This window comes from Protopterus annectens, chromosome 1.part0, assembly GCF_019279795.1.
Source record: "Protopterus annectens isolate FY-2018-M chromosome 1.part0, PAN1.0, whole genome shotgun sequence".
Taxonomy (NCBI): domain Eukaryota; kingdom Metazoa; phylum Chordata; order Ceratodontiformes; family Protopteridae; genus Protopterus; species Protopterus annectens.
Genome location: NC_056725.1, coordinates 1,384,199,776 through 1,384,220,486, shown reverse-complemented (window position 1 = coordinate 1,384,220,486; position 20,711 = coordinate 1,384,199,776). Strand labels below are relative to the sequence as shown.

At 40.2% G+C, this 20,711-nt stretch overlaps 1 protein-coding gene across 1 annotated transcript in view; it reads left to right on the top strand.

Annotated features, from left to right (window-relative positions):
- LOC122801984 (CAP-Gly domain-containing linker protein 1-like) overlaps window positions 1-20,711 on the top strand; it is a 141,151-nt gene that overhangs the window by 108,471 nt on the left and 11,969 nt on the right. Inside the window, exons 8-9 of the mRNA XM_044071756.1 lie at window positions 10,343-10,437; window positions 14,024-14,084. Coding sequence (XP_043927691.1) covers window positions 10,343-10,437; window positions 14,024-14,084 — 156 coding nt within the window. The remainder of the gene's footprint in view (window positions 1-10,342; window positions 10,438-14,023; window positions 14,085-20,711) is intronic.

The window sequence follows — 20,711 nt, the reverse complement described above, 5'->3', positions numbered from 1 at the left end:
AAGTCCTATGGGGCCGTCCTTTCTCCCCCTCCCAGCCCAAGGCTATAGTGACCATGGATGCTTCCCTGATGGGGTGGGGGTGGGGGGGGGCATTTCCAGGGAAAGACTTGTGAAAGAGTAGTACTACTAGCAGCAACTGTTTAATTGGGGCTATTATCTTCAATTAGACTACTCCCGGATGTAGCGTAACCCCATTCACACTAGATTACATGTGTTTTCATAGTAATCTGAAGTGCTTACACTTACACCCGAGGTCCGGCACCCTTAGAATTTAATTTAGGGCCTTGCTTAGCATATCTTGACTAAAATTATCTGTGAAAGGACACTGTTGGATATATACATAGCCAGTTCCCTGCTTCATGAATATAGATTCCCTGTTAACTGAAGTGAATTGCTCTGGGACTCTGCAGGGTTAAGATTAACTCTAGTTTTGAGTTAAATTGGAATATCACCTTCCTTATTGGATCCTATTTCATAGGCTGTGCTTACTAGCTGAGTAGCAAACTTGGAATACATTTTGGGGTTGCGAATTAACTTGGTTGGCCGTTACTTGTACTGTGGTTGTTTTTATTCTAAACAAGATTTCTTAAATTGAGTGTGCCTCCATGTTATGAGTAAATGGGTTACATCAAGGGGTTGCAAGTATTTGAATGCTCATTTAACTTTCACCTGTGTTAAAAATGACATAACTGGCTATTTAAAGTTTTTTTTTAGATTCTATACTGCCTGGTTGTGCCTAACAAACGTGTATTGTGCATCTCCTTTATTTTTGTATCGCTGTGTTTAGCATATAATATGAGCCTACAACTCACAGACAGAGCTACAGTAGTATTCCTGCGTGCAGTGTTGTTAATTCAGTATGTGAATGTGTTTAAGGTGCCTTTAATCTCAGAAATATCTCTGCTGCATACTAACTGTATATGCTTAAGACTGAAAATACTACCGTCTTTCACTATAAATCTGTTTTCTTCTCTCTGACCTACCTAGATTAATGGCCTAGCCTGCATTAAGACATGAGAACCTTCCTGCCTGGTCTACAAGGACCCCTTCAAAAAAATCTAAACTGGCTCATCTAAATCCCTAAGGAAACCTGTCGACCATTAATCTAACTCCTTCCTTCAAAAGGATTCAGGAAAAGTGTGTGTGACACCTTGACCAAAATGTGAAGCTGAATTTGTTTTAAAAAGCAAAATAAACTAGTGTCTGTATTAGTCACACTCCTGAGCCAGGCACCCAGCAGCCATACCCAGCTCTATCCCACAGGAATACAGTGTTCTCTCCATTGCACCTGTTACTTGACCCTTCTTTTCTAGCTTTCTCTATTTCACTAGCTTAACTGAATTTTTACCTTTTGGCCACTTGGTGGCATACTACACTAGGCTTGTGTTGTATCCCTTATCCTTTCACTCTCATATTAAATTCTAGTCTACAATTTAGTTTCTTAGCTGTAACTGCAGGGGTGGCTCATGCTAGAGGACTGCAGGTCTGCAGCCCTTCCACCTAGAAACAAATAGAAAACAAACCGTGAAACTAACATTAGGAAAACAAAGTTTAACAATTCTACAGCTGAGCTATCATACCCCACTCTCCTGGAACTTCCAAGGGCTTCTCAGAAGTCTACTGCTTACTGATTGTCATTGGAATTTCTCCTTTACTTGCTCTAACCCGCTCCGTTTGCCCTGCAGGCTCACTCCGCTCCCCTATCCTACCCCCAAATTTCACCCACCCCCAGTACTCCTACACTTCTCCTAGCCATAAATCCCCTCCCACTTCTCTAATCCAGTGCATTAACATCTCCTCACTATCCACTCCCCTCCCATCCACCAATACTTTCTCACCCCTCCCCCTTCCCTAACCTTAAAGCATCCACCAATACTTTCTCACCCCCCTTCCCTAACCTTAAAGCATTGTATACACTTCTATACACCTCCCTCCTACTCTACCATACTCGCCTACATCCAACTACTTCCTCAACACCTACTCCCCAACTATTAATTTATATCTAAACCTTACCATGCCCTTTCACACCCTTCTCCTCCCTTCCCTCAACATACTACTTCTAATAAGACTATACCATGCCACCTCCTACACCTCCTACAAACTACCACTTCTTTCCTATCCCCTCATCACTCCACCATCTCCCCTAACACTAATCATCACTCTACCACAACTCACTTTCACTCAATATTACCCTCTTTTGTTCATCCACTTCTCCTCTTCAAACTAAATCTCCTATCCTCCTCAATGAAACATCATATTCCCAAAGCATTATTGTACCTCCCACAAAACTCCAGGAGTAAATCTAAACCCCTACTCTCATTCCCCTTTGACTACCTATGCCTAGCAGGAGACATACACCCCAACCCAGGACCAACTAGCAGCAGCAATCCAACTCCCCCCATTACCACCCATGTTACCAACCCTAAATACCTCAAGCTCCTGACCATTAATACCCAAAGTCTAAGAAACAAAATAGCCCACTTTCACTCTTGGCTATACCATACACAACCTGACATAGTAGCCCTCTCTGAGACATGGCTAAAACCCAATATTTTGGACTCTGAAATCTTACTGCCAGGGTTTCAAGCTCTTAGACATGACCACCTAAAAAAGAAAGGTGGAGGAGTAGCCTTAATCTACTCTAGCCTACTCTCCATTACTCCCTATGAAAATCCTATTCCTCAGTTCAACAACATTGAACTAGTCATAGGAAACCTCAAACTAAATAACCATAAAAGTATTTGTGTTATAGCCCTCTATATCCCCCCTGGAAACAATACTAATACACTTGAGGAAATCCTTCTTTGGGCCATATCTCATATCAGCCATGAGACATACATACATCCTAGGAGATGTAAACATTGACTTGAATAAGATCACTAGTAATAAAACACCATTTCAATCAATCTATATAATTTCTCTCAACTCACAAATGCTATTACCAGACCCAATAAAAATAACCCCCCAGGCTCCATACTAGACTGGATCCTTGTCTCCCACCCAAATAAAATCTCCCACACTGGCACCTTACCAGACTCCATTAGTGATCACTTGCCAGCCTTCATCCATAGAGCAACCCACTCCTCTCCACACCTACACCAATATATCCATACTCGGAATCTCACAAACTTTAACCCCACAGCTTTCTCCAATTCCCTCAAACTGATAAATTGGAATAAATTAAAAACTCTTCCTCTAGATGATGCCGTTGAATTCTTCAACTCAACCTTCTTGGATACCCTTAACTCCCAAGCCCCTCCAAGAATAAAACGTTTAAAAACCAATTCCGCCCCCTGGCTTACTAAAGATACCAAAACACTCATGCAACAAAGGGATAAGACCAGGAAACTCTACCATTGTAATAAGCACCCTACACCCTTCTTAAATATAAACAACTCCGCAACCTAGCTAAAAAATGTATTACACAGGATAAAAAATCATACTATATCAAACTCCAGACTACTCATTCCACAAACCTCAAACAATTCTGGAAATCCATCAGTTCCCTTCTTAATCCAGGCACCAAAAACAACCCTTGCCCCGACACTAGCAAACATGACACAGAAATAGCTACACTGTTCAATTCATTCTTTACTAACTTGATAGCAGAACTCAACAAAACCTTCCCTAACAACAACTCCTCCTCCCATCTCAAATCCTCTCCCCGATCTACCATCCTAAACACTCCTCCTACTTTTCATCTCAAACCCATCCCCACATCATACATAAAAAACTTCTCTCTAAACTTAAGACTTGCTCCAATGCCCCTGACAACATCCCCTGTATCTTTCTAAAACAAGCAGCACACAGAATTGCCATTCCCATTAGTATACTCATCAATAGATCCATACAGGAATCATATGTCCCTAAACTATGGCGTACTGCCTTTATCCTACCCTTCCACAAAGGAGGCAAAAACAATAACTACTCCAACTTTCAACCCATAGCAATTCTATCTCCTATCTCAAAAATTCTTGAGAAATGTATCCACCTCCAGCTAATGCCATTCTTTACAAATAACCAACTCCTCACCCCAACACAACATGGGTTCCATCCTGGCCATAGCACAGTAACAGCTCTTCTTTCATTTCTAGACATAGTAAACCATGCCCGTGACTCCGGCAATCTAGTATCCACAGTCCTCCTCGACCTCTCCAAAGCTTTTGATACTATCTCCCATACCCACCTTCTTAACCACCTTTCTAAATTTAACCTTTCTCAAAACACCATTACCTGGTTTAGCAGCTACCTCTCTGATAGATCCCAGGCTGTGAAATGGAAAACTGGTACCTCTGCCTTCCTTCCAACCCCAACCGGGGTATCCCAGGGATCCATACTCGGTCCTATGCTCTTTAATATTTTCATTAATGACTTCCACACATCAATTCCCAACACCAGAATAGTACAATATGCAGATGACTCAACACTAGTCTGCTCTGCCTCCAACCTCCTTGAGCTTCAAACTAAACCTCAATCTGCTTTCTCAACTACTGAGAAATGGATGCTTCAAAATCATCTCTCCCTAAATGCCAACAAATCTAAAATCCTACTATTCTCCCCATCAGAATCTATCCCTCTTGACAAATCCTCCTTTAAAATTACCAGCCATGCTAACTCCACTATAGAAATTGTTTGTTTTGCCAAACTTCTTGGGGTTACTATTGACGGGCAACTACATTTTGATACTCATATTCTACTAAATATTAAGAAAACCCATCAGAAACTTGGCATGCTATATAGAAACTCACACTTCCTCTCTCCCTCATCTAAACAGACCCTTGCCTCAACCTACTTACTACCCTTCCTGATGTATGGTGCTCCCTTACTAACCAATCTATCTTCCCCCAACTCTTTTAAACTGGAAACCTGCTACAATAAAATCTCAAAATTTGCAACTTCATCCAAATACTCTACTCACCTCTGTATACCTCTCCACCAGCTGCAATGGCTAGAACTTCCCAATTACCTGGACTACATCCAACTCTGTACAGCCCACAAGCTTATTTTCAAACCTAATACATGTCCAGCACTTGCTAACATCTTACCTTCCTACACCCCTCACAGACCCCTAAGATCTGCCCACCAAAACCTAATCTCAGTGTATAAACCAAATTGTCCCACTGGACAGCTACTTCTATCCTTTACCTTAGCCAAAAAATGGAACTCTCGCCCTCCATCTCTACGAATCTCTGAAAACTTTGAACTCTTCAAAACCCAGCTCCATTCCTACCTCTCCCATACTTGGAAGTGCAACTGCTGTCTACCTACCCAACTTCCTTAACTCATGATCACTTTTATCACATTCAAAGTCCCATTTTTTCCTTACTTACCAGGGATCTATCCCTCGATAACTACTTTCAAATCACTATCTGACATTTCTAACCAATGAACAAATTCTACTCTAAACTACTGTTCTCAACCTACAAACATATAAATATGTATTATATATTGTATATATGTTGCAATTTAACTGTTCTTAGTTTGCTATTTGATACTTACAAGTTGTTACTGCACCTCTTTGCTACTGTGTATTGTATTTTGTTAACTATGTATTGTATTTTGTTAACTTTGAATTATCTAGCCTTTCTCTGTACTATGTACTCTGAATTATGTAGTTTACACTTTGTACTATGGAGCTTTTCTCCCCGGCCTCCACTGAAAACGGGCTCTTTGAGCCCAGTGGACCTCCCCGTTCACCAATCCAGAAATAAATAAATAAATAAATAAATAAATAAATAAATAAATAAAGACAGTCCAAGGCACTTGGTCACCCATGGAGGCCAAACTGCATATCAATGTTCTCGAACTGAAGACAGTGCTTCTAGCATTGCAAGCATTCCAGTCTGCCTTCCCATCAGGGATGGTTGCTATCCAGTCAGCCAACAGGGCTGTAGTCTGGTATATCAACAAACAAGGGTGTACCAAGTCCTACCCATTGTGTCGAGAAGCCATGAGAGTTTGGCAATGGGTGATAGCTTCCAACCGCTTTCTGATAACAATGCATATTCCCGAGGATTCTAACGTGATTGCAGACAAACTGAGCAGATCTATCCCCCTGCCTCACGAGTGGTCCCTCAGTACTATCATAGTGGTAAAGATCTTCAGTCGCTGGGGTTAGCCTTGTTGCGATCTATTCACATCCCCCACAAACCACAAATGCAGCAGCTACTTTGCCCTAATTCTCCCACAGGACAGTCCCCAAGGGACACTGTACTACATGATTGGCCCACAGGACTGCTATATGCTTCCCCTCCCTCTTCCTTTGATCCCGCAGTTTCTATAAAGAAGGCTCTTTGGTTGAGAAGCAGAGTAATCCTCATTGCACCCTATTGGCCTCGACAAGTCTGCTTTCCCTTTCTTTGGTCTCACCTACTACATCAACCATGGATTCTGGATCCAACTCCAGAATTGCTGTCTCATCCACAAGGGTTGATGCATTCAAACTTATCAAGCCTCAAGCTGACAGCTTGGTTCCTCCACTTCCGGTAATCACCTGGCAAAATAACCTATCCTCCCCTCTACATGACATTATCCTGGCTTCTCATAAACCATCCACCAAGAAACTTTACCTCAGCAAGTGGAAAAGATTCATAATTTGGTCTTGAGGGAAGGGAATAGACCCATTTTCAGACCCACTTGATTTTGTACTGGACTATTTATCAAACCTCCTCCACTCGGGAGCTACAACTTCAACTATTCAAGTGCACCTGGCAGCTATCTCTAATTTCCACAATGGCTTCCAGGATTCATAATTGATTTTGCATCATCTTTGTAAGATGTTTTTGAAATGTGTTACACACATTAGGCCTCCCTTTAAAGAATCAATCGAGCCCTGGAATTTAACATTAGTTCTACAATCGTTGACTCATCATCCTTTCAAATCTGCTGCCACTTGTGATACAACACTTTTATCCTGGAAAACTTTGTTCTTGGTAGCTATTACCTCAGCAAGATGAATATCTGAACTACAAGCCTTGTGCATAAAATGTCCTTACATGGTTTTCGTTAAAGACAGAGTACCACTCCAGACTAATCCCACCTTCTTACCCAAAGTTATTTCCGATTTGACTATTAATCAGACAATTGATCTGCCAGTTTTCTTTCCAAATTTTTCTAACAAATGAGAATACTCACTGCATTTACTTGATGTGCATAGGCAATTGTGATTTTATTTGGACAGAACTAAATCACTATGAAAATCCGATCTATTATTTGTATCATTCTCAGGATCAAAACTGGGAGGATCTTTTTCCAAAACGACCCTATCTAAATGGTTGAGAGATTGCATTTGCTTTATCTGTCAATGAAACAAAGCTCTTCTACCATCTAAGGTCGAAATGCATTCAGCCAGATCAGTTGCAACATCTGGTACCTTCCATGCAAGAGCTTCCATGGATGACATTTGTGCAGCAGCAACATGGGCCACCCCTCATACCTTTATCACTCATTTCAAATTAGATTTGGTCTCCAGGGGGAGAGCTTCCTTTGGTTCAATGGTGCTCAGGAATATCCTTCCATAGGGCCTCCCAAGAAATAAAGTAGCTTGGGACTCTGTCCCATCAGTAAGGAATGAATGAAGATTAACAACATTAGATAAAGAAGTTATATTCTTACCATAACCTTCCATTTGTGTTGTTAATCTTCATTCATTCATTACAACCCACCCGCCATTCCCCCTCTGAAAGACTCCTGGAGGTTCAGATTTGGTCCTACCTTATGATAGGGTAGTTGCTCAGATGAAGCCTCTGCTTCTTTCTTTTTTCTTATGGCCAAACTCAATCTGAGGTGATAGAGAGAGGAGCATTATGGGTAAGCTTAGCTTGAGAGGTTTTTGGCTGGTGAGAGCTTGGTATAACGGCCGACTCGGTTCTGAGGGTGGAACCGACACCCATCAGTAATGAATGAATGAAGATCAACAACACAGATGGAACGTTACGGTAAGAACATAACTTCTTTTTTTTTCAGTTAATAAGTACTGCTCTCTTCCTCTTTTTATGATTAATTCACCTAGTAGATTTTCTTCATCCAAAAATGAACTGGGGCCAGGTTCACTGATCTGGACAGTACTGTGGGTGAATTATATTGCCAGTTATAGACCATAGTTTATACTGAATTTTCATCCACACGAAAGTCACTGGTTAGTATGATGCTAACTCATTCACTCCTGCAGCAACTTTTTGTATTCAACACCCATAGCTCCTTACGGTGTACTGAAATTTAGGAGGGTTGCTTTTCTTAACTGAATGATTTACCGATTAAAAAGAGGCAGTCTGAAAAAGGATTCACCAAGTAATAATAACCAACTTTAGAATGGGCAAATGTATAACCGGCAAAATGACACTAAGATGGATAACATAGGATGTCCTGCTGTAGATGCTTTATTATGCCACATTATTTAGATTTTCATATTTACACTCGTATTTTCAAAATTAAGAAAGCTTCATGTAATTGAAAGTCATGGTGAGAAATGTCATCGGGGAGACAGTTAGTGTCAGTGTAGTACACTATATGGGCTGGCTGTTTGCTAGACGTTATGAAAATGTGTAATATTTTTATATGTAGACATATTTCCAAAACCAAATGAGTTACTAACTTTTGCATGTCACCAGGTGAAACCTTAGATGATGTGGCATAAAACTTTTTGTTGATATTTGCCATTCCCATTAGTATAGTCATCTTGAGAGATATTCGGTGTTATTTATATTGTCTATTATACAGATATGCAAATTGTTTCATCTTTTTGTAAATATGCCAATCAACAAGCACTCAGAATGAATTTTTTGCCTGTACATGAAAGCTCAAGTCTGGCTTACAGAAGTGATCTTACATTACATGCCTGATCAGTACTAGCTAGGGGAGGGTGAAGGGGGCAGCAGTCCTGGGTGCAAGGTGTTAGGGGGCATGAATAAGAGATACCAATTAATCATTAGTGAATGATGGTGCAGAAATACATTTTGGTACTGCTTTTCTGCAGCACTGAAGTGCATTAGCCCTTTTGAGCATGGTATAAGTTGTAGCAAGTAGTCTGCTACAGTTTTAAAAGCAGAACAAGTCTGTTTTTGTTTTCTTCAGCTTGGAATTGAGAGGTGGGGCAGGATGCAAGAACAGGACCTGGCTGATTCCTGAGTTTTGGGAACACCATCTGCATCACAGACTTTTTTTGTGTGTCAGATAGACGAATGGCACAGTGTTCTAGATGAGCTAGATGGGGTCCACTCACGCATTATGTTGCAGCATTCATCCATATATTTGACACAATGCTTTTCCTCACAGCACTGACAAAATATTCTCTAATTTATCATATGAAAATGTAAGCTTTTGGAACAGAGTAAAGAAAATGGACACGCACTTAAATTTGTGTTCTGAGAGAGACTTCAGATTATGCATACATTCTCTATAGAATAACAAATGGATCATCAGACTAATTCTTAAAACTCACACCTGTTTTTAATAGGAGCCTGTAATGGGCAAAATGTTAAATGTGCTCTATAACATGCAAACTTTAGTTCAGGTATACAGTCTATGTAAAATGATAAACAGAACATTAGGTTTAGTAAAGTACACAATTGCTAGCTGCACGCTTATTAGGGACATTGGTGTTTGTTTTTCAGGGGAAAATACTGGTAAATTCCAGTTTTTGATTGCCAAGGTAATTTAATCCAAAGACATTTTCACAGAATTTGGCAATGTATGCCAGAGAACCAGTTCACTACAGGATGTATTTCTGATGATGTTTATTATTTATGATGCTAGCAGCTTGTAGTATTTAGTGTGCTGTGCGCAGAATGTGTTTTAATTTTCAGTGCATATTGATATGCACAAAAGTTAGAATGACATTGCTGTAATGACAAGAAATTACAGTTAAAAATCATAGGTATAATTCCTGGATTTCATCTAATGAAAACCGAATTTCATTTTTTTGAAAACCAAAAATCAATGTCCTTGACAGAATTCTAACTGGAATTTGGTTATCAAAATAAAGCTTAACCATATAAAAATATTTATGTTCTAGAGTTCAGAACATAACTTTATATGATAGCCACCACAAAAAACAGTTTCTAGCTATCTTGTATGCATCATCTAGAAAAAGTGCATTTTAACTATTACTCATACCTTGTAATATTACTCAATCCAGTGATGTCCTGAAGGCAAATGGAGAAATCACTTACTTGACTAAAATGCCAGTCATTTATTTTACAATGACTTTTATATAGCTAGCTAACAGGAATAATAGATATAACAATGAAGCGTAATATAGTCACTAAACATTACTATGTATATAGTATTAATGGCATCATACCTTCACATAACTTAATGTTAAAAAATTATTTTACTTTTTAAGGACAAGCCACAGTTCAAGGCAAAACTGCTGAAAGAGTTGGAAGCCTGTGACAGACAGATACTGAAGCTTCATACCAAACTGAAGGAAGAGAAGAGGTAAAGTTATTAATATTCTGATAATTTAGTACACTGACTGTAGATAATATCATTACTGGTGTGTTGGCTTTAAGTTTTGTGCATTGCTGATTTCTTTGAGGCTTCTCTGTTTCTCTCCATTTTTTTTTTGTTAGCCACCAATGTTGCAGGTTTAGTTTAAGGGAAGCTTGTTCATGTCACTCATTTGGCATTGAGATATTTCCCTTAGTATTCCATAAGTGTACCTGTTCATGTCACTCATTTGGCATTGGGACATTTCCCTTAATATTCCATAAGTGTACCTGTTCATGTCACTCATTTGGCATTGGGACATTTCCCTTAATATTCCATAAATGCACATGTTCATGTCACTCATTTGGCATTGGGACATTTCCCTTAATATTCCATAAATGCACCTGTTCATGCCACTCATTTGGCATTGGGACATTTCCCTTAATATTCCATAAATGCACCTGCTCATGTCACTCATTTGGCATTGGGACATTTCCTTTAATATTCCATAAATGCACCTGTTCATGTCACTCATTTGGCATTGGGACATTTCCCTTAATATTCCATAAATGCACCTGTTCATGTCACTCATTTGGCATTGGGACATTTCCCTTAATATTCCATAAATGCACCTGTTCATGTCACTCATTCGGCATTGGGACATTTCCCTTAATATTCCATAAATGCACATGTTCATGCCACTCATTTGGCATTGGGACATTTCCCTTAATATTCCATAAATGCACCTGTTCATGTCACTCATTTGGCATTGGGACATTTCCCTTAATATTCCATAAATGCACCTGTTCATGTCACTCATTTGGCATTGGGACATTTCCCTTCATAGTCCATAAATGCACCTGTTCATGTCACTCATTTGGCATTGGGACATTTCCCTTAATATTCCATAAGTGCACCTGTTCATGTCACTCATTTGGCATTGGGACATTTCCCTTAATATTCCATAAGTGCACCTGTTCATGTCACTCATTTGGCATTGGGACATTTCCCTTAATATTCCATAAATGCACATGTTCATGTCACTCATTTGGCATTGGGACATTTCCCTTAATATTCCATAAATGCACCTGTTCATGTCACTCATTTGGCATTGGGACATTTCCCTTAATATTCCATAAATGCACCCGTTCATGTCACTCATTTGGCATTGGGACATTTCCTTTAATATTCCATAAATGCACCTGTTCATGTCACTCATTTGGCATTGGGACATTTCCTTTAATATACCATAAATGCATCTGTTCATGTCACTCATTTGGCACTGGGACATTTATTCCATAAATGCAGATCACTGAACAGTGATATTCATCGGGCATTGGGTGCAGGCTATGCTCCTTGCTGTAGGCAGTATGTCTGCTCTTCTCCTGGTGTTGCCAATGTAGTGTTCATCCTCCTCCTCCTCTTAACGATGAGTGTGCTGACACTGGCTACTCACTGCTATCCTCCTCCATCCAATGACTGGGAGACTAGTTGAACATTCTGAAGCATGAATCATCTAGAGTGCTGTCATGGATTTATCCCTCTATGCTACAGGAGCAGGCCTGTTCTTTGGCTCAAAGTGAAACACATTGTGGCATGAGCAAACATTTGATTCTCTGATACCACAAACACTCTACAGACTAAATTAAAAAAGATTAGCACCATACACAGACTTTTAGCTAGACTTTATATGTAGGTGTTGTGCCTTATTGGTTGATGCCATTTTCACAGGTTTTTGCTTAGCTTTATATGTGCATATTAAAACAGTTTCAAAGGGTGTAGTAAAGTCATCAAGTTTGTTTTTGTCTTCCGGCTTTTCCCGGTTAGGGGTAAAGTCATCAAGTATCTGTGCTATTTAGTATTCACAGCTAAATCCTTGTGAACATGTCACAGAACATCCTTCATAATCCTTGTTTTGACACTTTCTAATCATAAATGTTTTTACTGGGGGAGGGATTTCTTTATAAATGTGCTGGTCTGGAGCTATGGACTTGGTACTGTTGTTGACTGAACAAAGCTGTCCATCATATCGGAGTGCTTTTAAGCATTGTACATATTAAAGAAAGGCACTGTACACATCATCATGTAACACAGTTGTCCAATTAGTCTGACAGCCTCAGTGATTGCATCATGTGTACATACAGAGACATTCACAAGGGTGCACTTTAAACTTAGACATAGAAGGGCTGGATCTATTTCATCCTTAATCAGACCTGACACCCTTCCTTATCTTTCCCACCTTCACACTGGAGCTTTTTTCCTTTGGCTAAAATGTACTCTGTGGTATTTTAGTAGGCTATGGTAGCCTTCCTATTTAATTATTTAGAGTACGCACTGTACTTATTCTGTCTTCATCAGAAAGAAATGAGTACAAGGAAGGGGTAACACTCCATTTATATAGGTGAGCTGGAAAATATTTTGTGTAGCCTAGTACCTGATTAAAGTGCATGTGTAAAATAGAATGACAAAAGTATACTAGAGTTGAAACTGTAAAAGATCAGGACTAAAGAGTCAAACACAAATACAGGGGATTTCTGAGAAACAGCTCTCATTTTTTTCTTAAGATTTTATCTGAGTTGTGGCACAACCAATCCATTCATTTCCTTCTATTTTCCTAGACTAGAATCTTGGACCATGGGAGGTGGCACATACATCATTCCTTGGATGTATACCAATATTGTTCTACCTTTGTAATATGCATGAGGTCAGGAAAACAAACCAGGTGTTCTCCTTTGCTCATAGGAAAGAGGGTGGGTCACCTGTCAGGCTGACCTTATGCAAATGGACTGACCACTGCACTGTTTTGTATGTAGCTAAAAGGTTAAAACACTATTAGCTAGTAATGTCACATGGCATTCTACCAATAAGGTAACTGCTTCTAGTAATAGTTTCAAAAATATGTCCATGGTGAACATTTCCTCCATAGCCACTTATTCTTTTATGAATGCCTTTACAAAAAAGTGTGTGTGTGTGTGTGTGTGTGTGTGTGTGTGTGTGTGTGTGTGTGTGTGTGTGTGTGTGTGTGTGCAGTTTGCTCACTATCTCATTCGGAGGGAAGACCCAGTATGCGTTATGGAAATGTGTAGGTGATGAGGGCAGGATATTAAAATTGTAGCCACAAGTCAATATCCCAGTAGAATACTCCATCTAACTCCACTGCAGGAGGTCTTCTCGACAACAGTCTGACACTACACCCAGTCTGACTTAATGTTTGGCCTCTGTCTCTTTCCTTGGCCCACACATCCCTGGCTTACTCCTATGTGTGGTTTCCCGTCTAAGGTCACTGATATGTAGCGCTAACAACATCTGACCCCGGTGTTCCACTCGGTGCGCCTGCTCAGATACTGTGCACACTTTAGAAAACACTCTACAATACTTTCAACTTTTAAAGGGTTGCATGGGTGGGAGTGTTAAAGAACGGTAGTTGCCTAGTAACCTTTCAGAGTAAGAAGAATTTGAATGTGAAAATGAGGTTTACTTTTGCTAGCATTACTCATACACATTTACTGAATGTCATTCTTAGTGATCTCTTTGCTTGTACCAGTAATATTCTTATGTAGCAGTTTATTTCACTTCTGTTAATTTTGTCTTACAGGAAGAAGGAAACCTTTATGTTATGTCTTGAAGATGAGAAAATGCTTAACAAAAGCTTGCAGGTAAACTTTAATGCCACTCAGAAAGAACAAAGCATGTGTTTTGATTTTTTCTTTTTTTAGTACAATGAAAGTGTAGTGAGAGGCAGTCTCCACCAGTTAAGACTGGCAGAGTTGCCTGTGCCAATCTAGCACAACTCCTAAGTAAAACAGGATTAATGTGCACGTTTGCTACAGAAGTAGGATTGCAGAGGTGGCAGGATAAGTGATATATATATTTATATATATATATATATATATATATATATATATATATATATATATATATATAGGGTAATGTTCCACTAAATAATACAATAATAACAAAACCTCCACATGAATCAATGACAACAGCATAAACAATACATGTGTTATGTCAATTAATACACTCAAAACAGACTAAGAAAAGTTAGTGAGTGATGTAGAGGGGTAAAGCCCTAACTATGTCACAGATTACCCAAGTTTGAATAGCGGCTTGGGCACCTGTAGGAGCTGGTAGGGGGAGGATGCAGTGAGCAACTGCTGCCAACTTGTCCATCCTGGAGAGAGAGAGGTGTTCTGGATCATCATATGGATGACACCTAGCAGCAGAACTAGGTATCGACCTTGTGAAGCCCCAGACAATTGAGCCTGTGTTACCATATGCAATAAGAATGTGAGCTGAGGGAAACCCTCAAAGGACAGCTATAGTGGAGTTTAGAAGAGCTACAACAGGAGACTGGGTGCTCTGCCAGGGGAACAGTTAGGCTGACCTTTGGGACCAGTAAGGCTGGCTGGCTTCCTCCCATCCAACACTTGTTGTGAGTGGCTGAACTCAAAGAGGGACTTATGAACAGGAAGAATGGGCTTTGGGGCTCTCATTTTCCAAGGAATCATCTGCTTCCATGACCACAGAAGAACTGGGTTGACTGGGTGCAAGTAGAAGAGCCATCAGGCTCAGCCTTCTTGGGGGAATAAACTGAGAAAATGGTGGCAAGAGTGTGGTCTCCCGAAAAGCAGAGTCCCTTTGTATCCTGTTAAGAGTTACGTCATTGTCAAAAGATTTTTAATACTCTTAACATATACTGGAAGAAACTTATTTAACATGCATGGAGATCTGCCACAAAAGTTCTTGGTTGTCCATGGGTTTTCAGCAGCTGGTTACTAGACAAGGAATTTCAGTCAAGGCTATAAATTCACCAGTGGAGCCTTAGATGGTAAAAAGTCAGACACAAGATAAGTTGACATCTATGCACAGGTCAGTCCCAAGATAGGCCTGTGCCTGGACCAAAGTAGCATCTGTGCATTCCTTAGCAAATTAAGAAAAACAACTCATTTCTTATGCAGTTTCACATTTTAACCCTTCCTATACAGGATACAAAGATGTTGAACACAAGATTCTTACTACATTTTTGTATCCCCAGTAATACATTTTATTCATACAGGTTTTTTTACAGTTCATTTTTGTATATTCAGAATAATAAGCTTTAGTTGCATTGGCAGACAATACACTTGATATTATCATTCGGATGCCAATACATACAGCAATTAAGACATTCATAAATACTGTTCCCCAATTTCAAACCAATTCTGGAAAAAGTCAGTCAATGGATTCTGTCCTGGTTTTGTAAGTTCAGAAACTGTTGTAAGATCTCCAAATGACTGTCTATATCGTGCTCATTGTCAGGAATGAAAGAACAACACCTCCTCTGGATAAAGAGCACATTACCTCTCCTTCGGGTGGGTGGAAAAATGAATCCATCCGATTCTGCAACACTACAGTCCTCATTGCAGTTAGCTCATCCGTCACCAACTCTAGTGCAGAAAAAGTTGCATTGCTCAGAGTTTCTAACAGTTTTGACAGTTTTCTGAGCTCCCAAATAGATTTTACTGTCCCATAGGCTGGAAGAGAAATGACATCATCGCCCAAGTCCATGTGTGACAGTCCCTTGCTGCTACTGTGGGCCAAATCGATGATAGATCCAGGATGCATCAATGTTACCTACGGGATTAACAGGTTTATTCACAGCACGCATATTTTTTTTTTTTTTTTGGAAGAGGAAGAGTAAAGAATGTCTTATAGCTGGTGCCAAAACAACTGCCTGACCAATTCCTTGGTAACCATTTGTATGCTTTTACCACAGACAAAATAACAGTCATTCACTTTAAGAGTGATATTTACTGGAATAGAATGATTTCCTTTGTCTTGTATCCCTTTAAACAAAAGATCATACACAGATAACATTTTTCAACAAAACTAGTGACATTAATAAGGCCTGTACTATTAATAAGCACTCTTATAGGCTTGAAACTTGTTGCACAGTGCCCATCTAATGTACAGTTATGAATTATGGTTATATTACATTGACTCCATCCAACCTTAATTTTTCCAGATCTCTGGAAACATACAGTTCCATTCTGACGACCCATGAGGGGTAATGCTATTTTGTCCTTACGGCTATCTCCGAGTTTCAAATAGTAAATTGGTCCATGTATCATTTGGACTGTACCTAACATCAGACCACCATGTACAGTCGGGATAGCTGTGCATATCCAACAATTTGAAACATTAAAAGACAAAGCATATGCATATTTAATAGCCTGATACGTGTAAAAGGTGGATGCCAAGCTGTATTTTCATCTCTCTTTGTTTGGCTAGTTTCAAACAACACTTACAATCACTAATAACAAAATTATTCTACAATGCCTTTGTGGGAAAGGCTGTCCCTCCGATATTTTCCTGCATTGCTACAACAGTCAGAAAAGTTCATACAAAAACAGGATTACTACTAATCAGTGTTCCTCAGGGGAACTCAAATTCTTTTCCAACTCAAATTTCCTGACAATCTTGCAATGTGTCAGGTGGATCCAAGATGTTCGCTCCTTTATTCGAACTGCTGTGGGTGTCAAATCAAAACCTGGTATGGACCTTCCGAGGCCCACGTTTTTCTTTTTATAATTTTAATCCACACCCACTCGCCAGCCTTCACTTCCAGGATCCTGTTGTTCTTCTGATCTGAAAAATAATCATTCGTTAGAGAAGTGTTAGTTTTTGTCAGCATTTTCCTCATGTAATCTGCTATCTCTTCACCCTCACGCTCCGCGAAAGACCTTGCCACTCTCCCATATAGTAGTTCAAATGGTGTGACCCCTTTTGAAGTGGGAGTGATGGACAGGAGTGCCAGAGGTAAGCAGTTTATCCAAGACTGATGTGTCTCGGCCATGAGTTTACGTAACTTGCCTTTGAGAATGCCATTATGGCGTTCAACCAACCCTGCTGACTGTGGGTGGTAGGCACAGTGGTGTTTTAGTTCCATCTGAAAACGGCAGCCAGCTTTTGAATAACTTGGTTTACAAAATGTGTGCCATTATCAGAATAGATGCGGTAGCCCAAAATGAGGGATAATATTATTGGCCTTGGCTACTGACAGGGCATCTGGATGTGTTACTGGAAAAGCTTCAACCCATTTTGTAAAAGCATCAATAATGACTAATACAAATCGCTTTTGTTGAACAGGGGTTAGTTCAATAAAATCCATACAGATTGTGTGAAATGGATACGGAGGCAGCGCAAAGCAGGCGACAAACAAAATCGTTTAGCATATGCTATAAAGCCCTTGGTCCAGAAAATTTGCTGGGTCATTTGAACCATAGCAGCAGGGCCCAGATGAGATGGGCCACTAATGAGGCATACCTAAAAGGTTTGTTGGCAAGACATACTTATCATTTGGACCTACAAAGACTTCATCCTTCTGAATAGCCCCATATTTAACCCATCGCTGTTTTTCCTGAACTGTACTAAGTTCCTGCATTACTTGTAAAGTTTGTAGATCAAATTTATCTGTAGGATGAAGTTCCTTCTGTGTGGTCTCGAGTGCAAAAGTAGAGGTTTGCAGTTTTGTCAGCTAGTGCATTTCCAAGTGATACTGGATCCTTGGCATTTGTGTGTGCTGCGACTTACAGATAGCCAATCCCGTGGCAGTTGGACAGCTTGTAAGAGGCTAAGAATTAAATCCTTGTGGGTTATTTCCTTTCCTGAGGCAGTAACCATTTTTCCGTTGCTGTGCAAAGACATGGACCGTGGAAAAAGCATACTGACTATCTGTGTAGATAGTAACTGCCTTATCCTTGGAAATGGTACATGCTCTGGTCAAAGCAATCAATTCAGACAGATTCCTGGGGAGAGGTTTTGCCTCTAGTACCTTAGTCTCAGTTGTGACTGCATAACCCACTTGTGTAATACCTGCCTCATTCTTACGCTGACCCATCTACCAACAGGGTCCAATCTGAATTTGCCAAAGGCTGATCCTTAAGGTCTGGTCTTGGCAAGACATTAGAGTGTATTAAGTCTAAACATACGTGAGGTGCACCGTCATCAGCTGTAGGTAACAGCGTGGCTGGATTAAGAGTGGTGCATCGCTCAATGGTCATGTGTGGTTGTGATAGTAATGTTGTCATGCAGGACAAGTGTCTGCTAGGAGAGAAAGGTAACTTTATCCTGTAGAAGTATTACAAGGTCATGAAACAAAACTAGGGTTGCAGGCCAGTGCAGCTGCGACTACTGCTTGTACACAGTGTGGATCGTGCCACTGTGTCCAGTTTACTGGAATAAAAGCTAATGGCCTCAACTTATCCCCATAAATTTGTAAAGAACCGATGTCATAAAGCCCTGCTTACAATCTACTGTCTGAACAAAAGGTTTTGTATAGTCAGGGAAGCTAAGTGTTGCAGATCCTGCTATCAGTTGCTTTACCCTAGTAAATGCCTGTATTGCCTTATCTGTCCATTTCAGCCACATGTGCTGCTGGAAGTGCAAAATAAGTTCTGAAAGTGGACTCACTTCCTCTGCATAATTGGGAATCCAACTAAAGTTAGTTATTCCTAAAAATGACATCATTTCTTTTTGTACTGGGCATTGGTGCCTGTAAAATAGCTTCTTTTCTACAGCTATCCAGTTGTCTACCAGCATTTGAAATGGTATAGCCTAGATATCGTACTTCAGCTTTACAAAATTGTAATTTAGATTTGTTTACCTTATGTCCCTCTTTGCCAAGAAATGCAATAACCGAATAGTTTCGACTCACAGACAGCCTCCGTGGGTGCAGCCAGTAAGATGTCGCCCACGTATAACAGTAGATGACAGCCATGCTCGGTTGAAACTGTGCCAGGTTTGTTGACATTTCTTGGCTTTCACAATATCCCTCGCAGCCTTGTGTAGGTGTACCGCTTGCTCATGAACGTAAGCGAACCAAAACCTACTAGTTTCCTGTAGAGGATGGAAAAAATCGTTACTGATATCAATGACAGAAAAATACTTATCTGTGGGAAGGATATCATTTAACAAAACAGATGGATCTGGGACCATAGGAGCCCTTGGTACCACAGCAGCATTCACAGCCTGCAGATCCTGTACCATTCTCCAGGTCCCATCCGGTTTCCTTACTGGGAACAAGGGTGTGTTACACGTGAATCTGTGCATGGAATTAAAACCCCAGCTTGTAATAGAGCCGTGATCACTGGTAGAATGCCTTCTTCTGCCTTTTACTTAGCGGATACTGACGCCAGAGGTCTAAAGTCGGATTTTGGAGTTATTTTAACCTGTCCTGCTGTTCTTATTAGCCCAATGTCATGTTGCCCGGGACCATAAGGAGTCTGGCACTGATTGTAACTTTAATTCTTCCTGTGGCGTTAGGAGATATAGTCAGAATGGCCTCCCGGTGGTGTTAGCCTGTCTTCACGGAGGTGCACTGTTGGTCTGGCCTGGGTGACCCAATTTAGTCTTTGTACCTGTCTTTACATGCCAACTGTTCTGGCGTCATTTTAGCCCATTCAGTAACTTTCCTCCCACCAGATACCATGCCATTTGTTCTTCCCTTGTTACAGAGACATGTGCAATAGAATTATTAAAAGTAACTGCATATCTTTTGTAAGACTGCATGTAACTGCAGAATTTCCTGCTTTATCCCAATATAGGTTTTGTAACAAGATTTTTGTGACCTTGTGTTTAAAGAATTGCTCTTCATATTTGTCGCCTGGTCCTACATGCTTTCTGTAGTACATTGTACAATGTAGTTGTTTAGCTACCACTGGCGGTTGTGTGCCATATTTGCTTAAGGCTAAATTAGTTAGCTCATTAACTACATTTTGTGGTCCAGTTTCGACAAGATCATTACTGTACCAGTAGTGTAAATCACCCTGCCCCACCTGCAACATAACATCTTGAATTTCTACTCGTTTGGCTAGAATCCCTGATGCAGTCGGCACAGCTGCTATGCCAAACACATGCATCAAATCTCTCCCTAATAAGTTTACAGGGCAAATTTTGGAAATAATGACTCGAAATCTGATAGTTTGGTTAGTTTCAGGGTCCGTAAACCATAAGGGTTTAGATAGTGGTTCTTTATAAATGCGCCATTGGCTGCCTTGACTAATACATAGTCATCAGAAGTTACATCAGATGGCACTGCAGAGGTTTTTAGCAGGGTCCTGGAGGCCCCTGAATCACACAAAAATTCTACATCCTTCCCTTCCACTTGAAGTGTGATAATCGGTTGTGCCTCTAGCTGCATAGTTACAGCAAGCGCTGTTAAATTAACAACCTGATATTCACCTTTGTCTGAAAAATCAGTCATTTCATTCTCCCATCCTGCACATTCCCTTACCCTCTTCGTT